The 25,346-nt window shown below is 38.0% G+C and overlaps 1 protein-coding gene across 1 annotated transcript in view; it reads left to right on the forward strand.

Moving 5' to 3' along the window:
• si:dkey-12j5.1 (uncharacterized) overlaps window positions 1–25,346 on the forward strand; it is a 168,515-nt gene that overhangs the window by 137,378 nt on the left and 5,791 nt on the right. Inside the window, exon 10 of the mRNA XM_059022485.1 lies at window positions 4,816–4,920. Within this exon, the coding sequence (XP_058878468.1) occupies window positions 4,816–4,920 (105 nt within the window). The remainder of the gene's footprint in view (window positions 1–4,815; window positions 4,921–25,346) is intronic.

Genomic DNA, 25,346 nt, shown 5'->3' on the forward strand with positions numbered 1-25,346 from the left:
GGGCCCACTGAAGCCTCCCTTCCCAGCCCGAGACTTTGGCCTGGACTGCTGGGTATTTAAGGGGGGAGGTGGCCGTTGAGGCCATGTGTGCTGCGCACAAGGGGGGGTATATGTGGCAAAGTGCCCCGCCCCTGTGTGCATTTGTGTGTTCTGTGTATGTATGTTGCGTGTGTGTGTTAATGTTGGTGTATAGATTGGTACACGGGATATAAACGGGTCTGTGTTTCACGTATATTTAAATTGTATATTTGTATTTAGGCACGGGATTGCACATCACGCACGTGCATTTAAAATATAATATGCGAGCACGGGGTTGCACAGAATTAATTCACGTGCTGGGATTCAAGTGAATAAATAATTAGTAATTGAATCCCAGCACAACAGTATATATAGACGCACATTTCATTCAGTCAGGGTTGGGTGTTCGGAAGAGGAGAACGGGTGAGAGAGAGAGAGAGGAATAAGTAGTAGTAAAATCGTAAACGTAAAGTGTTTGTACTCACCGTGTTTGTTTGTCTGTCCGTGCACCGTTTGTTTAGTGTTAGTCGTTTTGTATGTCTGTTTATTTTGGCGCAAGTGCCGTGTCCTGTTTTGTACTGTTTAAAACCTTTTATTTGTTATTAAACGCTGAGTGCAGCCATTGCACTCAGCTCATCATCACCACCGTCTCTGCTGTCTGTGTATTCCTTTTCTGGTCTGACGCCACCCACTCTGGCCGTCTTTGTGACAATGATCAAACATGATAAAATACATTTTACAGGGGCAGGCTTTAGCCCTGCCACACCACCACAGAGTGAATTTGAGTTTCAGTCTTATTTCTTAAAACATATACCATGAACTCAAGGGGTATGTTTGATTGTAATCATAATTGTATAGTCATAAAACCAAAAGCTAAAATGGGTAAAAGATAAAAATCTATTTCAGTCTCAGCCCATATGTCAAACCCATAATTCTCTCATTTAATTATCTGTGTATCTTTAAAATGCAAAAAACCCCAAAAAACCAAAAAAAACCCAACAAAATTAAACACAAGAACTCATACTAATGTGTATTTATCTTGTTAAGAGATACCTTAAACAGACAACGATTAAGTGATTAAAAATATTATTTATTTAACCAAAGTCATTTCAGGTATTATATGACATGTGACCTTTTGGTTTCCGATGATAAATCTCTAACGTTATAAATCACGGATGCAAAATGAACCCCTTTTTATGAGCTCCCTACAATGTCTTTCTAGTTGCTAATGCTGCCAAATTGAGTGACTGAGCATCTTCAGTCTGTAAGTTAGTGTGTGTGATTTGAACCCTTTTCTCAAGTGCCTAACCAATTTGCAGATGCTGGGAAGACTCATTAACATGGTTTGCTTAGGTTACTTGGAACAAAGGTATTTAAGAAGGCAGGTTGAAAAAAAAGAATGTTTTATGAATAGTGTATAATAATTCAGGCCAAGAAAGGATTAAAAAAAACAAGTATTTTAATACCGTAATTGTATGCCTAATTTTCAGAAGATTATGGTATACACCTGTTTTTTCTTAAATGGTCGATTTAAGATATTTTCTTTTTATATCACCATAACACAATAGTTCTTTTCTTTCCCTCCAATTTTTTTTTTTTTAAATTGCTAAGTTTTGTTGTAAATGAACTCATTGAAAAAGCACTTCAACATGACAGAAATATTCTTTGAGGTATTAACATATAATTGTACTGATTTTGCTTTTGAGGTGGGCTCAGAAATGAATGACTGCAGATTGCTGTCATTTTAAGAACTACTTAATTTCCCCTAATTTGTTTTTGTCATAAAGCTTAGTTTGTGCCGTGCCAGATGTTTGGAATATAGGCAGCCCTGTGAAGGTTTTCTTCTCTTACTCCATTATGAAACTTAGTTTGAATCTGTGCCAGGTTACCCCTATGTGGTGCCATCTGCACTGTCATTAAATGCTGTAGATCAGTTTTGTGCTATAAAATTGATCCCCCTTGCAGGCAAAGCAAATGATAAAAAAGAAAAAATATCTGTTCAGTGTATGTCACAATGGTAGGTACCGTTTAAAGTCCCAGCATGAGTTTCTGATGATGTGGCTTCAGGGTTCTGTTTTGAGATTGGCGACTACTTTTAGACAATGTAATGCTCCAGTATAGTTTTCACCAGAATAGTTAAATATTTGTCCATCTCTTTACTAATGTTAACAAAGTTTGACAATATCAGGTAGCAACCTATAGTTCTGTAAAATACAAAGATGCAATATTATTATTATTATTATTATTTATTTCTTAGCAGACGCCCTTATCCAGGGCGACTTACAATCGCAAGCAAATACAAATACATTCAAGTGTTACAATACAAGTCATACAATAAGAGCAAGAAATACAATAATTTTTTTTCAAGTGTCAAATTCAATAATGCAGCATATTTCTCAGGTAACTTATAAATGTTGTATTACCTGAAAGTTGTTTATTGTCACAAACATCAATAACAAGCTCTTGCAAATAGCAAAGTCTTATTGAGTTTTGAAGGTGGAAAAGGAGTCTGATTCACCAAGACGAATGCCTTTGGAAACAGAATGGCACCATTGCTGAGAGAGGGAAGGGGAGGCTAAAGCTTCTTTTCTTACTTCTGTGCTTTGTTAAATTGCACAATATGCTGAGGAAAATCATTCTAAAATATAATGTGCAAAATAGAAATGTGTTTAAACAAGGTTTACCACCATCATTTCAATTATTATTTAAACAGTGGTATTTAGATCTGACACCGATTTATTTATTTAATATATTCCCCTTAGTCTCTTAGGGTCGATTGCAGCATACCAAAGTTAGTCCACTTGATGTGTCTAACTAGCAGATTAAGGAGGTTTAGTCCACTTGCTTAGACTAAAGGTAGTACACTTGTTAATCCCGGTTGCAGCGTACCAGAAGATAATCACCACAGGTGGATCATCCGCTAAATCAGACTAAACAAGATCCTGATTGCAGCGTTCCAAATCGGATCTGAGATGATCCTGTTAAGGAGGACTAACTTAGTACTATGACATCTGAAAACTAGTAACGTGAAAAATAAAGCCTTGTGAACCTCAGTCTGAACTCTTTGAAGCATTTGGTTCAGTAAGGTTCGCTCGCAGTCACAGAACTATCCTTAATAAAATTGACATTTGCACTATGTAATGATATAATGTATCTTAATATATTGTTGATACACTATATTAAGCAATTATTTATTTTCTTAGGTAGACAGCAATTGTATACAGTAGTTTAAATGAACTACTATAGCAATAGGAGGCACTTTTTTACACAGAGAATTGTGAGGGTCTGGAACCAAACTCCCCAGTAATGTTGTTGAAGCTGACACCCTGGGATCCTTCAAGAAGCTGCTTGATGAGATTCTGGGATCAATAAGCTACTAACAACCAAACGAGCAAGATGGGCCAAATGGCCTCCTCTCGTTTGTAACCTTTCTTATGTTCGTATGTTCTGAGGCTGAAAAACTGTTACATTGCATTATCCTTTAAACAAGAAAACTTCCATGCAATGATGTTAAACTTTTTTGGTTAAACTGTAAAAGTTTTTTTTTTTTAAGAGTTTTTTTGTTTCTCTATAAAATTGTATGTCAGTTAATAGCCTTGCCTTTTCACTCTCAAAATATAATTTCATAGCTATTCTTTTTTTCTTGTCTTTTTTATACCATTGTTTTTCTTCAGCCATTGGTTATAATATTGAGTTGACACACACTCTTTGTAGTTCTGCTTTCCATGCATTATATAGAATCTGGGTAGACAAAGTACATTTTCCAGTGTTTTCTCCAGTAATGTGATCTGATGTTTTTGTTTCTTTGAGTTTTCATTACATTCTGCAAGGGTATGGATTTAACTCCTAGATGCTGACATTTTTCTGACTATATATAGATAGATAGATAGATAGATAGATAGATATATATAGCCATTTAAAAATACTTGCTGTGGAGAAAAAAAATGTTTATAAAATTCTCTCAAATCCTTTAGTTGAGAATTATCATATTTACAAAGACTATTACAATAGATGACATTATTATTTGTTATATTTAATTAATCTGAAGTAATTAAGTCACCCAAAATAATACAAAAGCCATTTTCGAAAAAAAAAAAAAAAATGAACAGTTAAGGATAGACGATGATTTCATGCTTGCACCGTATTTCTACCTGGTGTTAAGTCACATGTCAAAGATTTAGTCTTTTTTAAAGTTTAACACCAGATGGCAACATAACCTTGTAAGGTATAATGCTTTAGTCTTAAGTCACAGCAAAATAAAGTATTAAGAACAGGCACAAAATGAAGCAAATTTACCAAGCTGTTAGTAGCCACAAATGTGCATTGCATTTAAAAATGCATCTATAGTATCTGTCATACTTTAGCGTGCACTAAAACTATCGACATTACACAACTGGCTAACAGTTATTTTAATTTTTTTCAATAAGGAAAATGTTATTTTAAAAAAGCCGGTGAGGAACTCAGGTTAGGTACCCAGTTAGCTGACACATGTCATACAAGCTTAATTTTCCAGCCTGATCTTATTGTTAAGTTGCAAGTAAACACTGAAAATGTCAGCTGAAATGACGTTATCAAAACAACCTTGGTAGTAGGTCAAAGTATCTGTGTACTTTCAATTTTCACTTAACCTGTTCATCTTGAAAAGTGTAAATTCATAAACGAGACTAGTTTTCAAATTTATAACACACAGGTAAATTCTAGATTTTCAATTTTGACTGTGTAAGATCACTTGTCATGGTTTTGTCCATATACTCCATTTAATTGAACAGCACGTGACCTGGATGTTCTGTCTTGCAGGTTTGGTATCTGTTGGGCTGGGTTTGTTATCTTCAAGTGGAGAAGCCTGAGGAGACCGAAGCCTTCAAGGACTCTGCCAGAACATATCTAACAAAGGCCAAAAAGGTAGGCAGATTGTTTTGTTCACTTGTAGTTTTACCTGTTCAACAAAAATTGCCTATGTGGCTTTACTAGAACTGAATGACTTTCGAGTATGCAAATGTTTACAAATTTTGTTTTTTTATTGGCCATTGGCTAACATGCTGGAGAGGCAGTTGTTCAGCAAATGTTTCAGTACTTGAACACAGTACTATTTTTACAGTGTCAGAGCTTAAAATTAGAATTTCACATTTCATATAAGTCATATAGGAATTATCAATCAACTAGCTGAACAGTATTTTGTTTAGTGATGACCAATTCCAGTCGTGGACAGAGTTTTGGTTTGGGTAATTGAAGACATTTACTCTTTCAATGTTGTCATAATTGTGGGACACATTTCAGTGCATTTGGGGAGAGAGAGAGGTGTCGTTTTAGGCCCCCATGCATGTTTTCCAGAGAGAGTTTTTCTCATGCTGGGGTGAGAAAGGGAAGCTGTTTGGAAAGGGAATGGCTACAGAAGCTGAATGCACCTGCTGTCCTTTTACAAGTGCTGCGGGAGCTTTAATGAGCACAGAGCAGATGGGAGCACAGTTGTACATTTTATCCATCTCGTACAGAGGTGTTGATATATGGAGCAGTTCCAGGTTATTCCAAGCAGGATTTGAACCCTTGACCTTGTGGTTCAGAGGCAGATGCACTTATTGACCAGACCGACCAACAACTCAAGCAATCGAGGATCATTGCAAAATGTGAAGATTGGCAAAGAATACAAATTTTACGAAATAGGTTACTTTAGGGTCAGATATATTAAAGGATATTAGTATACACAGAGATGTCTGTTAGGTTTCCTGTTTCTTGTCAAACTACTACACTAGTCACACTCAGTGCTTTGTGCTCATCATTTGTGCCTGTGTAAGTCTTTCATCATCTTCAGTACTGGTTAACTTGGAATTGTTCACACCTTATATTTAGGTAAACACTTGGCACCATTTTCAGACAAATACTTACTTTCTTCAGTATATTTGGATATCACAGGTTCCCTGTGAAGCAAGTAATGTGCTGTTAGGCTGTTTTCGAATTACTGTAGTTGTGCCAGCAATCTTTTGCACATCTACACTACTGCCCAACAATGTTGGCACCCGAGCGAAAACTGCATTTAAGGGTCATGTATGTTTGAATATGAATATAATTTAGGAAGACAGCAATTGTTCCTAAGGCATGCTGTAGCTGATGCCTGTCAGTGCTACTGGTTTAGGCTAACTCCTCATTATAAACACGTGTTCCTGGAATCTTCATTGTTTAGTTTAATTTCACTGATGCATTTTTCAAGCAAAATGCAGAGTTGCCCATTGGTATATTCATTTAGATAAATAAATATCTTCATAGATGTCTGTTGGACGCACAGATCGTCTCCAAAGTGTCATACTTGTGTTGAAGTGGTACCAAAAAGAGAATTTATCTTTAAAATAAATAACTGGCACTATCCACACTTTCTATCTGAATGGCACATTTGGGATACGCGAACGCAAGCCTTTTAAGAATTCAAAGTGCTTTACAAGGAGCGCACAAGCCGTTCACAGATATAATAGGCTTCAAAGGGGACACAATTATACTTGATACATTGCCCTTTTATTTTCTACCATCAAAATAATATGCGCCCCAGCTGCCAAAATTATTTGTTACCTGATGCCATGGGAACGACATGCAATTACACTTAGGCCTGTCGCACCAGAAAGGTTTTATTTTTCTACTATCAGCAGTTATTCTCTAACATTTCGTTTCATTTTGCTTTCATAATCCAGATATCACTGTGCTATTTCCTAGAGGTATAATGGAATGCTGTCTTCAGCAAATTAAAAAGAAGACACATCGGTAACAGGAAGGTATTTCTGTTTACAGTAGTATTAAAAAGATACTGTATCATACCCATGATGTATCATTCATTTAGTAGGTTTCTCATTTTTCTATATCGAAGTTACATTACGGTAAACATATTTTGTTTTGTTTTTATTTTATGGTCATTTTTTTTAAACTAAGGACATAGTTTTCTTGGCAAAAAAGTGCAAAGGAAAAGTTTTTTTTTTGTTTTTTTTTCAGGCTTCAAAAACAAGAAAACCCTGTCCTATGGTGTCCTTGAGTTTATAGCAGCACCCCCTTAATTTCCTAGCGCACCTGTATTAAAGGTCATTTGACAAAATGTACTGTACATTGCAAACATTTGAGCACATTTATTCAATTTGTTTCATGGATAATCATGGTGAGTGGTTTATCGCCCACATTTTGTTGTGTCAGGCTAGTTAGCAAAGCAAGTCAAAGTACAGGTTAATGTGCAAAGTGAATAAGTATTTTATAATTCTGCAAGCTTGGAGAATAAGGTTGAATTTATTATAATTAGTATGGTACCGGTAAATGTAAAATCACTATGGTAACAGATTTTGCCTCTCTGTCTTATTCACAGAGTCCCTTACCAGCAGGGTTCAAACAGTGTCACTGTCGTCGTTATAATACATTCCCCCTTATTCTCAAAGCTTTTTGTGGCATGATAACAGATTTATTAAAATATCTGTTCTTTTAATTCACTTCAACTTTAAATAACCCACCTATCGGACTGCTAGAGCTTGTTAGGTCATTTACATGTTTATTGTATTTCAGTTGTTTAACTGCAGGAAAGAGGAACAGCACATTTTGAATTTACCAAGAATACAAACGACATTAAACTGAACAGAGAATCAGCAGAAAATATGATTGTGTATTGTTTTCATTGCACTCCCAAAAAGTTATGTGAATAAGGCAGTCCTGCAAAACCTGTAGGTGATTAATACAAGCGGCACTAGCTTTTTTAAAATGCTGTTTAGCTTAATGAATATGGCCCTTTCTTGGATTTTTAATCAGAGTTAACAAATGCAAACAGTGGGAATTTGGAACAGCTTCAAAGATTTAGATAGGTCATGCTGTTACCGTTTTGTAATTTAGGTATCTGCAAAATGGGTTTTGCCTTCCTTGTTTCAGGTTTTGGAATACAATCAATTTTTCATACAGCAATAACCCTTTTTGGACCTGTGGAGGGGTGGTGGGCAATTCACTGACACAAGGAGACAGTACTTTATTTGTAACGCCGCTCAGGCGCACTGATTTATTTGGTACAGTAGATGGCGATGTTGTCTGTGGACTGGATACTGACAACAGTAACCAGAACCACGGTGTTTACCAATACAGGTACAGGCACAACAAGTGCTTGTAAATAATAATGAAAACCAAAGGCGAAAGAAAAAGGGGAAATAAAACACAGTAATAAAACTACAAACAAAAGTGCTGCTTACGCAGTGCCCCCACTGCCGCTAAGCCGGTCAGAACGGGTCTCCGTCCTACGCTCAGTTACCCTATACACTGGGATGGCCGGAGTTCCCCGTACAACTAAACACGTTCCCTCGGGTACGTGGCGATTTCTGTTATTTATTTCCTCTTTGTTTTAAAACTGACGTCTTTCGTCAGTGTCACTGTGTATTCCCCAAACACGGCCACCCGAGTGCACAACCAAGCCAGATCTTAAGGGCCGAGCAGTCTCCCAAGGCCCGCCCCTCAGCCACTCAGAGAGAGGGAAAGCACACACACCCTCTTCCCCACCTCTCCGTGTCATCGCCATGACCGACAGGCAGATCCCACGAGACTGCTGCCCTCCACCTGTAGTAATACGGATGTGCCAAATAGTCAGTCCAGATCTCCCCTGTTACAGGACCTCGTGCTGAACAAGCTCGTGATCAGGTTTCTTAAGTAAATGCACGTATAACAATGTGTAAGCAGTCAATTAGAGCTTTGAAGAAAATACACATTTGTTTACCTGGCCTAAAAGAGATGAAATACACATTCTTGTGGTTCTTCTTTCTCTGTCTCTCTGATATGGTTGGGTGGGTGGGTTTCTGTCTCTGTCTTAGATACGAGACTGAATGCGGTACCCCATACAAATTCGGCATCTTTATCCAAAGCCATTGAAGTAATGTATTTTAACACTAAGATGTATATATTTGAACATAAGAACATAAGAAAGTGTACAAACGAGAGGAGGCCATTCGGCCCATCTTGCTTGTTTGGTTATTAGTAGCTTATTGATCCCAGAATCTCATCAAGCAGCTTCTTGAAGGATCCCAGTGTGTCCGCTTCAACAACATTACTGGGGAGTTAGATTCTATTTGGATTTTATTGGATTTATTTATGCCTACAGTTGACATGGCATTGCACAAGTACAAATTATTTTTACACATCTAGAGTTTGTACAAAAGATATATCTCTTCACTTACCTAAAACGTTTTGAAAGCCGTAAATAACACCTTTTTGAGGTAGGCTACTCCGCTGCTGTCACTTGTCTCTGCATAAAAAAAAGAAATGAGGCATTGAAGCTTGCATTCTGTGTCACTACCATTACACTTGTATTTTGTGTTGCTGATCAAAATACAATCCACACTAAATTAAATACACTGACTGTATTACATTTAGTAGAGCCATGAATAAGACTATAAGCATTGTATTAAATCTGTCGGGCAAGTCATAGTGCATGTATGTTTTAGCTGCGAGAATCCACCTGCATACAAAGCTATTATTTTTTTCACCGGTCAGGTGAGGAATATTCTCATGATGTCAAATAAGCAAGCGATACCGGGGTACAGCCTGGTGTCTCTCATGCCTTCTAGTTGAATTTATCTCATGATGTAAGTACAGTGCAAGGCATCAGCCATATGTTGCAGGCAATCAGCTTGAGGGATACTTCGTTGGGAACAGGGAATAAGGGTCCTCCAGTTGGGACAATTGGGAAATAAATTGATGGATGGCAACTGTGTAAGTAGAGTATTAATTAGAAGTGAAATTAATGGCATACGGTGAAAATGATTGCAGCAGAAACACAAGCATGCACAACCATTCACACAGACCTTTGACGTAGACTTTAATTTAGAACTCTTTGCATCAGTAGCCAGCCTTCCTCGTTCACCTGTCAGTCTACACAAACAGGACATTAATTTGAAAGACAGTAATTAATGATTTCAGTGAAAGTAATGTATATAATATATAACATTTATAGTATATAACATATATAGTATATACGTTATAGTATATACATTATATATTTCTAATTTTATATATGTTGGGACACCAAACCGAAATACGCCCTTATCTAGATTGGGTCAATCACATCGGGTTGGGGTTCATTTAAATTATTAGAACCACAAAATCTTTTCATGTTCGGGGTGGGGTTGTCTTGCGAATGACCCCATTGCGATGCAGAAAATTAACTTAACCCGAACACGATCTGAAGAAGATCATCCAAAAAACACAACCTAACTGAAGCAGTGAGCAGCAATGTCACAGTGCGCGTCGGTCTTCCAATCAAAGCTACAGTACCACATTAGCTGCACAGTACACAAGAGTACCATTTTTTTTTTCTGTATTCCGAATAAAATAACACCTCAAATAGCAACCTAAATATTCAACATATTTTTTTTTCTAACAAATAATAACATTAATAAAATAATCTGGCGTAATGTTGTTTCTGAACATCGTGATTCAACCTCCTATTAAAATAAAAACAAATAAATGAAAAAAATCTTCAACCATTTCATCTTGATATGCTAGAAAACGTGAATAAAGATACTACACGATATTCCATTGCTGTGGTGGAGGGTATAGTGAGTGGGAGTGAATTTGATTTAAAAGCAATCAGAACTGCACAGAGTGGCTCAGGCTGAAACATGCTTAATGCCCAGCTGAAAATGAATGATTGTAAACAAATATTATTTTGTAATCTATTAAATTCCCCCCACCCCCAACAAAAAATATAAAATAATTACCCTTCAAAATCTATATTAGGATTCTTGCCTTTTTGCTCCTGTAAAAATAAAAACAAAAAAAAATGTGCTCTTGTCTTGGACTATTACAGGTTATTAGATGTTTATATTCAAACGTTTTGAAGATATTGACATCAAAGTGCATCAGAATGCATTAATATGATGCCAAAGATAGTGATTGGCCTGGTGGGCAGGTGCTTCCCTAGTTTGTTGGTTTACTTTGTAGATAGATTTCTCAGATGGGGGGTAAAGAGAGCGCTCTTTGAACAGCACTTAAGCAGGAAATACTTTATTCCGGATGCAACTTACTAATATCCTGCAGAGATTAAACATGCCACATTTGTTTATTTTCTTAAATATCAATTTGTTTTTCCATGGGAGCCAAATGCTTTTATTAATTATGAAGGACAAAGCATTGTTTGATGTTAATGTACTGCTCCTGCAAATGATGAATGATTGTCTTATTTTCTCACTACCTTCTAGACATGTGAATATGTCATGAATAACTTTATTAAGTGCAACCTCTAACCCCAGGCCTTCGCTTCCACTGTGTTACCCTTGGGAAATGAAAGGGTATTAGATTCAGTTCAGTCCAAATGTTCTTGTTCTTCCATTGTTGCCCCAGTATTCCCCTGATGAGCATGTCATGCCATCTTTTGTCATAATCCTTTAGCTGTTTGTATTTGTGTACTGTGATTGAATAAATCATGTTGGAATGGCCCATGTAAAGAATGCTAATCAAAGCAACATAAACATAAACATATTTTGTTCTAATAACCCAGCACATACAAGAAAACACAGATGACGGCATAAGCCAAAGCATTTCTCTTAATTTCTTATTAGTTTTAAGCCAGTGAAGAAACTTGTTTTCTGGGTCCCTAGACTCACAGGCAGCTGTGGTGAAAAGTTGGCAAGATTTTAAAAAATATAACACAAACGGACCTTAATACTGGTATCACTCTCTGTCTACTCTTCCCTGTGACAGTTTCTCAGTGTGTGTACTGGAAGCCCACTGATAGCAGGTTTTTCTGCTCCATTCAATGAAAGACAGCAGTAATCGTGTTGTCTGGTACCATGTTTTCCAAGCACTGCTTCTATAAAAAAGATTAGCACTTGGTTATTGTTCAAAGTGAGTCGCCACTACCCTTAGGTGAGTTCATATTGGGATTACTGTTGATTTAGAGCATGTAGTTCTTTACACTACGTTTCTTACACATATTGGGTTGGAAATATTTTTCTTAAAAGTCAATTTATGGCATGCCCAGCAGTGCCTGAAAAAATACAGAGTGCCAGACTAGTCATAAGATTTATTTATTTATTTATTTTTATTGAAAACATTGACAGAGTCTTTGAAAAAATGTATTTTCGTATTTCCAAATGGAGCACTGTTTAGTGTTTTACAGTTTATGGATAAAACATCATAAGCTAGTTTTGCAATCTGAATCCACAATACTAACATTTTTACCAATTCCTTTAAGGAAAGGAGATAACGGCACACAAATGTCTCCATGAATATACAATACGAGGCACATCGCAGACTGCAGACTGATTCATTAGCATACACATACAGTTTCAAAATACAGTGACCTTGCAGAATAATATTATTAAAACAATTAGATGGACATTGAAACTACAGGCATGTTTTGTTTGATAAAAACAACTTTCTATTCTTCGAAATAGCTTTTTATATTATTGCAAAGGTATTTGACATATTCCTGTATATCTCTCTACATTGACTTTGACACCATGTGTACAAATATCTATACCCTTTCTGTCAAAGCATCACAGACCATCAGTGTCTTACTGAATTACAAGTGCTGCTTTCACAATTCTCCCGGCCCATGCAGTAGAAGCCTCTTACCCAAACACTTTTCTCTGATGAGAATGATGCCATATTTGCATACCTAGCTCATATGTTCCTCGTTAGCCTTGCTCACTCTCCACTCTATCACATCTGCTTCTTAGAGACTGCTTTTGTGACATGAAGCACCTCGCTTTCAAATCCTTTTTGAATATTAAAAAATATGTGAAGCATGTTAACTATTTCTGGATGCTGGGGGCAGGGGGAAATGACATGTTTTCGCAGCAGCTTTGGCAACTTTGCCTTAGACAGACAATAATTAGTCAAACACATTCCCAGTAGATGAGATGAAGGTGGACGTCTCTTACACTCTTGTATATTATTTTCAGAGCCACTGTCACAGCACATTGTAATATAAGTCTCTATATTGTGGAACACAATTTGCGTCTTGTTTAGTCCATGACAAAGTATCTATATCGACAGCTGTTAACATTTTGTCACGAAAATGGCAAATAAATAATTCCCAATACAAATTCATAAAACAGCTTTGATCCATCACATTATATTACTGTATAACTGGAAGAAACCCATAAAAAGTATCAAACACAGTATATACTTTAGAGCTATTACAATATGTTGGCTAGTTCCGTTGATGGGAGAAATGTGTATTTGTAGTAGGAAACAACACAGTAGCGTTTTCCTACAACTGTTTCCAATAAAATCTTATTTAAAATTAGATCTTTTTGTGGTTCTTGGGACATGTGACAGGGTTGGCCGATGTGGTGACGTCAGGCCAGATGCAGGAAGGAAACACAAAGGAAAAATACTGCGGTGCAAAAGGCGCTGCGGCACCATTTATTTAAGTCACTGCCGACCTCGCCTCTGCCAAAACACATTGAAATGAAAATAACAAAAACATACGGCTTCGCTGTCATATTTATGAATAAATAAATAAATAAATAATAATATTTATAATAATAATACAACAAAACAAATACAAAATAATAAATTGCACAGGGGTGGAGGGGTACCCCGTTCTAAAATAAACAATACATTTAAATCAAAATACAAAAAAAATACATTTTACAGCAGGGCTTTGCCCTGCCCCCTTTTCATGTGCAGGGCTCCTCGCCCTGTCACAGGACAAGAAAATATTTACTGTCAACACAAATGTCATCAGTGGAGCTTGTGGAGAGGAGAAAAAAAAGGAATTCATGATCTTGGACCATCCATGATAACTCAGCAACTCTTGTAGGGTACGTAGAACCCTTGCATTCAGCCTGTTTAGTTGCTCTTTCTGCATCTGATTCTCCCTGAAATACACCCACACAAACCAGATCACAACCAGTGTGGCTCTTTTGCTGGCTTCATGCCCACCTTTTACAGTATGTAGGAAGCAAAATGGAAGCTATTATAAAGCGGTGAAAATGATTATATAATGTAGTAATTTATGATTGATATGTCAATATAATGATCTATAGCAGGAAGTCAACCATTGTTCTTTTCTATTCACAAGCAGTTGGCTGTTGTCAACCTCCAGGTAGAGTTCAGACAACATTAGAAGAAAGGGACTGCTTTATTATGACATGCTCAGAGGGCCATGTTGTTAAGCAGTATGACAATTGTATGCCTATCAATCCCATGTTAATAAGTTTTATTGATATAAAGTTACATTTTTGTCTGAAGGTACATTAAGAGGATAAACTGTTCTCCTATATGGGCTGGCAGCAAGATAGTTCCTGTAACCATAAGGGAGGCTTCTTTGCTGAAGTGTACTGTAGGGACAAGAATATTTTGAAACACATGAAGTGTGTAGTGTGGCTGTTTTAAATGCAGTCCATTTATTAAGTGCACGTCAGGCGCGTCAGGTCCAATTTATTTTCACATGCGCAGTTAATTTTAGACGCTGTTTAAATTTTTTTTTTTCCCCACAGTCAAATGGGTTTAAAAGGCTCTGCATATCAACAAAGCACTCACTAGGCATCTCCAGCCCCGCTCCACCCTTTCGTTGCTACAGCTTTCACATATGCTATGAAATAAATAATAATAGTCGTACATACCGATCAATCATCTCCTAATCACTCGTTTTATCACCAAACGCCTCAATAATGCGATCCAAGTCATTATTTTATTACTATAACATCTGAAAAAAGCTCTGCAAATGTCCATGATATTCTCTGAGCGCTGATGCAGTCACAGCCAGCTTGTTTCCTTATGGCCTCCATTATCAGATGCCAGGGGCAAGTATGACTATTCATGATAGAGGCCTTTTATTTTTTATTTTTTTGGCTTGTCTCGGCTCCTGTCGCTCCCACTCGGCCATTGAATGGTTTTCTCGGCTTTTTCCGGAGAAAAAACTACTAGAAACCCCTTTTTTTGCATCTTTTTGATGATGTCGGACAGGGTCCAACATTGGACCGGATAAGAATAATTGCAGTGTCGGACCAGGTCCGACATAGGACCGCAGAGGGCTAAGGTATTTTTTCAATTGAACCAAACATCACCTGAATATTGTATACCAAAGCTGCTCTTTGAGCCTGTGACCCAACCATGGCCCAGCCACCGGGGGAACAAAAGGACTGCGCTCTAGACAGATCTCAGCACTATTTTTCCTTTCAATACTGACCTGATGGCGAGCCTTGCTCAGATAAGTGCAATTGTTGCTTATGTCTGTATATATTTTGCATTTTATGTGTGATAATTAAACAAATCGCTATAATAGTTTTTCTATTGATGCTTATTCGCCCAGGAACCCAGTAACATAAGTCGGCCAATTTTTTTTTCTCTTTGTGTTATTTCTGTAATGTAAGGCCTGTCTGTAACGTGGTGCTCGGCACACGTGCAATAAGAGCAGCTGCTGGGCTCAGCAGCACTGCGCAGGACCGATATACTCATCACAGTACATCAGTGACATTTTGGTGACCGCTATATAAATAGCATCACCATTGCGACGGCTGTTCGTTCATTCTAACAAGCAGACTTCCCTCAGTCTTGTGTTGGTACTGACTGAGTGGTTTTGCCAGTGGCTTACCTGTACATTGCCATCCGTAACTGCGACCAGGAGGCCGCTACTGATCACTGAACTGACCCGGTTACGATCCTGTACCGACCCGGTGCTAAAGCCACCAAACAGGAACCGTACCACTCCAGTACTGACCCAGTTCCAACACGGTGCTAAAGTCACCCAACCGACCTAGTGCCAACCAGTTTCCAAACCAGTACCAACCCGGTGTTAATACCGACCCGGTGCCGAGATCACCAAACCGGTCCCGCTCGGGTCTTGACCCACCTGGTTGATATATATACAAGCAGATTGAGGCAACAGCTGTGCAACCAAGGAGCAAGCAATTGCATTGCTTGCTCCTTACATCATGCCTGGGTTCCATCCCTGTGAGACATACAAGGCCAGTCTGCCTAAGGAAGACAAGCATGGCAGGTGCTCTTCCTGCCTGGGGCAAGAGCATGCCCAGGAGGTACTGGTTAATTGCAGATTCTGTGAATTTTGAGCCCCTTTCTCCAAGCGCAAGCTTGAGAAGAGGTTATCCCGTAGCTCTAAGGAACGTTCTGCGTCCCTTAGTCCTGCTCAGCACTCTCCCCCATCACCCTCTCTTTGAGTGGTGGCTGCGTCCTTAACACATGGCTCTGCGCCAAGGGAGATCGGACGGCACAACTGGGAAAGTAGCCCAGGCAGGAAACAGTCTTCACGGTCTTCCTCATCCCCCTCCAGCTCTGCCTGTCCTTCCCTTCCCCCGTGGAGGAGGAAGAACTGTTATTGCTGAATTACTGCAGGAACACTTGGCGCCACCTGCCCCATTAGCCCACAGGGCTGCGAGCACCGATTGGCCACAGGAAACACAGTCCATTGCCGTCTCTGAGGAGGTGGGCGAACAGGAGCTGGCTTTCTCGTCCAAGGACGTGGAGTCAGACGACATTACCCCAGCTATAAAGCTCTCCCTGTTGGCAGAGCTCATACCACCAGATTACTTGTCAATTGTTTCCCTATCAGCCTCAGCGTTGTAACCAATCAACATGAAACTTGGCAGGTATCATCCCGTGTAGATTACAGTTCAGATGCAAAAAAAAATGAGCTCCTGCATGACAGCCTGATGCATTTTTTGGAAAAAAACTTTCAAAATCATCTTCTTGGGAACCGGTGAACCGATTAATCTGAAACTTAGCATATGTCATCAGCAACAAAACCCGCTTCAGCTTGCAAAGCAGAAGTGCTGCGATAATTTTTACTTTCAAAATGTCTGCCACCAAATTCGCCAAAGCGCACCCCAAACATCAAACTACTTCTGTTTGCAAACTGTTTAACCAACTAACTTGGTAGGCATCATCCTGGGGACAGTGGAATTCAAATATGGCAAAATGGTCTTTTGTAAAACAAGATGGCCGCCAGACCTACATTTTCTTCTTAAATTTAAAACCGCTTAAGTTGAAAAATGATTGATTTATCCAAAGTTGACAAACCTGTGTCAATACAATTGACTTTTTCAAAAATGATGTTTGTGCGTAAACCGATATGGCCACCTGACACATTTCTTTAAAAACCTTTCAAAATCTTCGATCAAATGTAAAACTAGCTTATAACTCCTTACAAAGTGCAGATAGGTTAATGGTTACTATGGAACACATATAGGAAACCATATGTGCTCTATCCAAAAATTACCTTGATCGTGACCTTTTGAGCTCTCCTTAAGGTTAAATGTAAAATTAGCTTATAACTCCTTAGTGTGTAGATAGGGTCATAGTTACTGTAGTGTTTAAAGTTATAAAGCATCATGAGATAATGAACTAATGCAGTATTTTTATTTTTTTATTTTTATTTTTTTTAATTTAGTAAATAGCCAATTTTATTATTTTATCCCAATTTGGCATATCCAATTATTTTTAAGCTCAGCTCACCGCTACCACCCCCGCGCTGTCCTTCGAAGCATGTGCCGTCAGCTGACCGCTTTTGTTTCACACTGCAGACACACCATGCAGCCACCTACAGCTGCAGCGTCGGAGGACAACGCAGCTCTGGGCAGCTTACAGGCAAGCCCGCAGGCGCCTGGCCAGACTACAGGGGTCGGTGGTGCGCGGTGAGCCAAGGACACCCTGGCTGACCTAAGCCCTCCCCCCAGGCGGCGCTCAGCCAATTGTGTGCTGCCCCCCTGTGAGGTCCTGTCTACGGTTGGCAATAGAATAGCCTGGACTCGAACCGGCGACCTCCAGGCTATAGTGCACATCCTGCACTCCACTCTGAGTGCCTATACCAGATGCGCCACTGCACTGTGGCTGCCAAACGATAAAACCAATCACCTTCGTTTTCGCTCTGACACAATTTCTCATAGGCCGCTTCCACCCTACTACGTTTCGTGACTTTTCATGCAACGGTGATGATTTTACAGACATTTTTCTAAATTTGGCGAAATAATAATGTGACCTATGACCTTCGTTTTTGCTCTAACACAACTTTTTACGGACATACGGAAATTTGGCTAAAAAAATCCAATATGGCTGCCAAACCATGTGACAAATCAACTTAATTGTTTCGTTGACATAAATATCCCATAGGCCTCTACCACTGTATGAAATTTCATCACTCTAACACATTCTACCATAGAGAGACACTGCAATATATGCAAATTGACCATAGCTGAAATTTGATTGGCTCATGGTGGCCATTTTTTTTTTATATATAGCGACTTGCTTTTAACAAACTTAACAGAGAACCTTGCCAAGGCTATGTATGCAAAGTTTCGCTTCAATCGGCATAACCGTTTCAGAGAAGAAAACGTTTGAATATTTTTGACAAATTCAATATGGCCGCCAAAGTATGCTACAGATTTTCTTCACAAACAAATCTGAATGTAGGCCATGAGTTGAGTATGTGCACCAAGTTTCAGATCTCTGCTGTAAATGCCTTCGGAGAAGATTTTTGAAAATTGGCCAAAAATTCTTGAAAAATCCAATATGGCTGCCACACCATGTGACCTATGACCTTAATTTTCGCTGTGACACAACTTGTGAACTGTGCATTATTTTCAGAGTCACGGTAGGTTTAAGATCTTGTCCACAGGATGGAGCACAAGGAGGTTAATTGACTTGCTTAGGGTCACACAGTGAGCTAGTCAGTGGCAGAGGTTGGATTTGAACCGGTGACCTTCTGATTATAAGCCCTGGACTTTAACCACTGGACCACACTGCCTCCTGCAGTAGATCTCAGTATTAAATCTAATTAATTTATTCAAATTAAACCCTACTGAAAAACTTTTTCAAATGAAAAAGCTAAAACAAAATGTCAACATTTTCGCGAAATGAGTTTTATAATTGAAACAAGTTTAATATCTGAGATCAATGGAACCGTCCATATTGAAACCAGATGAACAAAATTTGCTCCACAATAAAAAGCTGCAAGAAGAAATGTGCAGCAGAGCAGTTATAGATTAGTTTTTATAGATGTATTGGTGCCAGGGAGCAATCTGCAGACAAGTAAATTGGCATTTGAGGGGTGCCACAAACAATAACACACCTACATCTCACACAACAAAATACAGGTGTCTAAAAGCTATTACAGTACTGGCTCTGCACTAAGATTGCACGAAAGTAATAACTAGAATCACTGTGTGTGTGTGTGTGTGTGTGTGTGTGTGTGTCTGGTGATCAGAAAGCGTCTATATCATTTCAATACACTCTTCTTTCTATACTGCTTCAATAGTGACACCAAATGAAATTCATAAGCAATGACTACACAGCAGTTTTGCTTCCTTCAGTCCTAAATAAAATCCCTGGCACTGGCTGAATAATCACAAATGTACAAAGGAATGGGATATAGTGTTTGAATTACTCTTCCAACATGAAAAACACCCCTGTTGAAACACATTGTAAACAAGCCGCCCAATTAGTAACACAGTACCACTGTCAATGAGAGCTTTGCTTTGCAGTGTAATGGGAGTCCTTGTCTGTACTCTGAGCTGGGGTTTGATGCTGCAACCATTGCAGGCAGTAAACCTTATATCTTTTTACACACATTCCGACTGAATGGAATTTTTGCCAGTGTCACATAGATTTCTTTATAGATGGGATCCACTCATCTGCTAAAGTACTATCTACAATTGATAGATGCAATGCAATGAGTTCTTGTTTTCTTTGTCTAGTACTTAGTGGTCTGAAGGCCCCATTGGTAATGATTAGTATAGAAGCGGGTGCAAAACAAAACATCTGTTCTTTACAGACGCAGTATAGCATGTACTTGAAATAGGCTAGAAGTGCTCTATGCATTACTAGACTCTTTTGTTCTCATTAATTGTATGTATTTATATTGCAGTGCCACCTGATATAATACAGCTTTTAGTACATGTCATTGAATGTGATGTTATCTATGTCGTCATGTTTATTGAGCTGAATGTTGCACTAAGTGTCCTGTAATTAATGCTTTTCATGCACATCTTCATATTTTATGCATAACCAACTTCAGCAGTCACTTCTGATTAAGATAAAGGGTTTCAGGGATGAGCACTGCTATACAAATAATAATACATACGGCTTTCTGGCTAATACATTTTAATACTAAACCATTCTACTACATTAACTACATTATGACTGTACATACTCATGAGTGTAATTAACAGACATGGTTCCGTTCTTAAACATAAATATGAATATACTATTTTTTCATTACCGGTTTGCTTTACTTAATCATTTCAGTCATTTTTTTTTATATCCCAGTGTATCCCTTTCTGTCATAATCCTTTTCTGACAGTGCAGCAGGGCATGATGGGAAGCACACTCAATACACAACCCCAGCAGAAGGGCATATTGTTTGACAAAACCAATTTGTGCTTATTTACTCTAATCCAGTGTCAAGCAGAGAGAGTAAGTCGGTCCCTGTGAGGTTTGGTTTTTAAGTACAGCTGAAGGCAACAATATCACCCCTATAACACATGTGTGTTTTGGCTTATTTCATCATTACATCTCCAGTGTGACTTAGTATATTTTGCCTTTTACCTCAGAAGTCATCAAAATTAAACATGCCTAAGTTGTTGGAGAAAGTACTGGCATTATTTAGAAAATATATTGTGGTTTCTGCATAAAGGGCCTCCTACTTTTTTGTTACATAAAGTTTTCTTCCTTGTTAAAATGCTGAATTTTTTTTTTTTAAATAAAGCTTTCTCCTTTGGTAAAATGTTGAATGTATTTGTATTAAATAATGTTCCCTTTCAAGTATGAAATGTAACCATTACCTAATGGGTGTTTACCTCTTGAAGACCCCAAAACCTGAATAGATATAGCAAAGCTGCGTGCTAGTGCCTGTGACGCAGTTACTGGGGTTCCTAATGGTAACGCACAAGGCAGCCTTCAGCTTAGCCTTGTAGCATTCCAGTCATTATGCAATATTGCCCTTGGTACACTCACCCATACAGTAATGGTTACATTTCGTATTTGAAAGGGAACGTTTGGTTATTATCATAACCCTGTTTCCCTGAAATAGAAATGTAACCATTCACCTTCAAGGTCGCTGCGTAATGCAGGAAAAATGATGCTGGTATCTGTGTGTGCAGTCTTCTTATGCTCTCGGGGGGGGGGGGCAGGCATGACAGTGTCACAGGCACTGGCACGCAGCTTTGCTATATCTATTCAGGTTTCGGGGTCTTTAGGAGGTAAACACTCATTAGGTAATGGTTACATTTATATTTCAGGGAACCAGGGTTATGATAATATACTTTATATAACTTATAATATACGTTATATAACTTGTTCGATAGCCTGCTTAGTCGCGTTCTTACTGTGCAGATAATTAAGAAGGTATAACTGTGGAGTTGTGCTGAACAAAAAAAAAAAAAATGTAATCACCGAAAAACAACACAACACAACGTCCTTACGCATTCTGTATACCAGTAGCTATGTTGTTTTAAACATGTTTATTACATTAAAATATAATTTTGTGTTTGTATCGAAGCTGGACAGTTGTTCCCCTGGTGAGTTGTTTAGGCTTGAACCATTGACAGGATAGTTCTACGCAGATACGACACAATTTACCACACAGTGTGTCACATCAGGCACAAAAATCGAAGAAAGTTCATCCCATTTCAGGGGCTCACTAAATACGATAATAAATCATATAGAGTAACATTTATTTGATCAAAAAAACAGAGGGTGGCAGGGGTTTGCTGCTAAATATACGATCATTTTCAACCTATTCCTTTCTGAGTTATGATGAGCAGCTGACCAAATGCAGCAGGGGTGGTACTATGCAAACTAAGGAAAATGACAGCAAATGAAACACGTGCCAATCATACCTGGATGCCAGTATCTGCCCCGCTCAATCATTCCTCGTCATCAGCTCAGATGGTCTGAAGTGACTCAAACTGAAAGTGGGGAAGCTTGTTGTATAATTAACATGTGTCATGGTATTCCAATGTAGATCACCAGTCAGATACAAACTCTAAAAGGCAAGTGATTTATTTTGGTATTTTGTGGGCCACTGAAAAGGAGCAACCCTTATTATGGGAAAAGGTTTAAAATAACATGTAAAACACTAATCACACTTAATTATACTGTAGGTGAAATAGTTCACAAATATATAACCCCTGTTAGTTGGTAATTGCTTTGTCCTCTTGCAGTATCTAGTAATATGCAGTATTAAAAAATTTGTGGGATTAAATTAGGCTGAAGATTTTCGAGTTCTCTAGGCAATCTGGAACGGGAGGAACTTGCTAATGAAAGCTGAAAGTATATTCATTATGCAGCTAGAAATAACTCAATTCAGTCAGTTGAAGAGACATTTTTTGCATAACCATATGAGATGAATTAATGTAGTAGAGGGCAGACTACAACTCTAGGATTTTTAAAATGAAACATTGTTTTCTAACTAAACAGTTGTGATATTCTGTGTACATAATGAGCAATGCATTAGCTAAATACTGAGCTGTGGTTATTGTAATTTGCAAGTTAAGATTTTTAATTTTCTTGATTTATTAAACTTGACAAGAATATCCCATTAGGTTCTGATGGGCATATTTAAATAACTTATGCTAATTAGCAATCAGTATTATAATTTTGTGAAATAATTTTTGAAAACTTGATTCTTTTGTGGCTTTGAATTAGATCTTTCGACAATTACTAAACCCTGACAATAGTCAGTGTACTTTAATTACTGTTTCAGATTAGTGTATACTAAATACATTTATTAATGCATCATTTAGAGTTGTGCCAAAGACAGATAAATGATAGTTTTCTTGTGATTCTGTGTAACACTCTGTGACCAGGATGGCTTTGTGGTGACGTCAGACAAGGAAATATGAGGTGTGAAGCACTGTTGCACGTTTTAATTATAAATAGAATATTTAAACAGACAAAACAAAATGGCCCAGTGGCCGAAATAATCAGAGACAATAAACAAATACTGCTAACAAAACAAGTATCGTGCTGAGCTAATTCAACGCGAGTAGCGATTGTTCTCTTCTATATATTTTCACTCACGGCTCACGTCTCGTTCCAAACCCAGCCCTGATGAGCGGCTGTCTGCTCTTTTATGCAGCTGTGCCTGGGCTCAATTGCTTGTTAATCATTCAGTGGGGCTCAGGCACATTCTGCACGTGAAGTGATTTGGCAGGGAAGGTAATTTACTCCTTCCCTCCTGACCTAAAACACCCGTGCACACCAAACATACATTTAAATCATAATAACACGACACAAATACAAAACAAACAAAATACACACAGGAGCGGGGTGTACACACTCTGCAAAAAAGTGATTGCAAACTTTATTAATTGATTTTGTAAAATGACAGAAGCAACATCTTATAATGTATGGTCAGTGTGATTCTGTTTTTAACCATTTAAGGTTACCTGGGCTCTATAAGACACCTACTGTGATAAAATAAAATAAAATAATTGTAGTTTTCATAATTTACTACAATTGTAGCCAAAGTCCAGGTTTCAAAGGTGTTAATAAGTATCTGCAACCATCACTGCTGTCATTCCAGCTGATATTGCTTTCTGGGTGATGGATGTAATGCTTTGAGATATTGGCTTTGGACACAGCTGTATTCTGTGATTTTTTTTTTCTTATTTGGTTTCCATTGTCAGTGTTGTCCAGTAAAAATAAACCCTTTCACTGCCACATAGTTTTAACATCTGGCCTTAATACACACCCACGCTGGTATGCTGCTCTATTCTATTATTCCCTTAATAAAGTTACAGAAAGGTGTCCAGTAGATGTTTCACATCTGAACATATCTAACATACAGATATTTTTCACAAATTCATCTTTATAAACTATTTAATTTGATATGACATCATGTTTCCTTTAGATTATTCCCCTGGGGATGCTTTGTTTTTGTTCACAAAAACTTACATTTTTTGTAACTCCTTTTTACTGCTGTTTTGCAAGCAGATATTGACTTGAAATCTATTGCTGTGTGGGTCCAATGAACACTGCATCCTTCATGGGTTTTTTATTTATTTATTCACGCACATACAGTCAGATTGCTACATTACAGCATTCATGCAATACATCTCTGTGCTGGGTGGCAATGTGGCTCTGGGGGTACAATTTAATACCACACTGGCTACGCAAATGTTAACCTTTACTACAAATCAGCAACTTCTTATATTGCCAGCTGAGATTCATTCAACTATGCCCTTTGTATTAATGCATCTGTAAGACTATTTTGCTTTATATATTTTATAGTTTGAACACTGATAAGCACATCTTTAAGATTACCTTACCTAAGATAACATTAGCTAGTCTAAAATTAATGCTAGGCAGGGACTCGGAAACCAATTTGTTTTATTTTTAATATTCATAGAACATAAGAAAGTTCACAAACAAGAGGAGGCCATTCAGCCCATCTTGCTCGTTTGGTTGCTAGTAGCTTATTGATCCCAGAATCTCATCAAGCAGCTTCTTGAAGGATCCCAGGGTTTCAGCTTCAACAACATTACTGGGGAGTTGGTTCCAGACCCTCACAATTCTCTGTGTAAAAAAGTGCCTCCTATTTTCTGTTCTGAATGCCCCTTTATCTAATCTCCATTTGTGACCCCTGGACCTTGTTTCTTTTTTCAGGTCAAAGAAGTCCCCTGGGTCGACATTGTCTATACCTTTTAGGATTTTGAATGTTTGAATCAGATCGCTGCGTAGTCTTCTTTGTTCAAGACTGAATAGATTCAATTCTTTTAGCCTGTCTGCATATGACATGCCTTTTAAACCCAGGATAATTCTGGTTGCTCTTCTTTACACTCTTTATAGAGCAGCAATATCCTTTTTGTAACAAGGTGACCAGAACTGAACACAGTATTCTAGGTGAGGTCTTACTAATGCATTGTAAAGTTTTAACATGACTTCCCTTGATTTAAATTCAACACTTCTCACAATATATCCAAGCATCTTGTTAGCCTTTTTTATAGCTTCCCCACATTGTCTAGATGAAGTCTACATTTCTGAGTCACAATAAACTCCTAGGTCTTTTTCATAGTTCCCTTCTTCAATTTCAGTATCTCCCATATGATAGTTAATGCACATTTTTATTGCCTGCATGGAATACTTTACACTTTTCTCTATTAAATTTCATTTGCCATGTGTCTGCCCAGTTCTGAATGCTGTCTAGATCATTTTGAATGACCTTTGCTGCTGCAACAGTGTTTGCCACTCCTCCTATTTTTGTGTTGTCTGCAAATTTAACGAGTTTGCTTACTATACCAGATTCTAAATCATTAATGTAGATCAGGAATAGCAGAGGACCTAATACTGATCCCTGTGGTACACCACTGGTTACCTCGCTCATGTTTCACTTTGTGGTTGGGTGTTATTCAAAGTCCAAATATTTT

Source organism: Acipenser ruthenus, chromosome 4, assembly GCF_902713425.1.
Source record: "Acipenser ruthenus chromosome 4, fAciRut3.2 maternal haplotype, whole genome shotgun sequence".
NCBI classification, from domain to species: Eukaryota; Metazoa; Chordata; class Actinopteri; order Acipenseriformes; family Acipenseridae; genus Acipenser; species Acipenser ruthenus.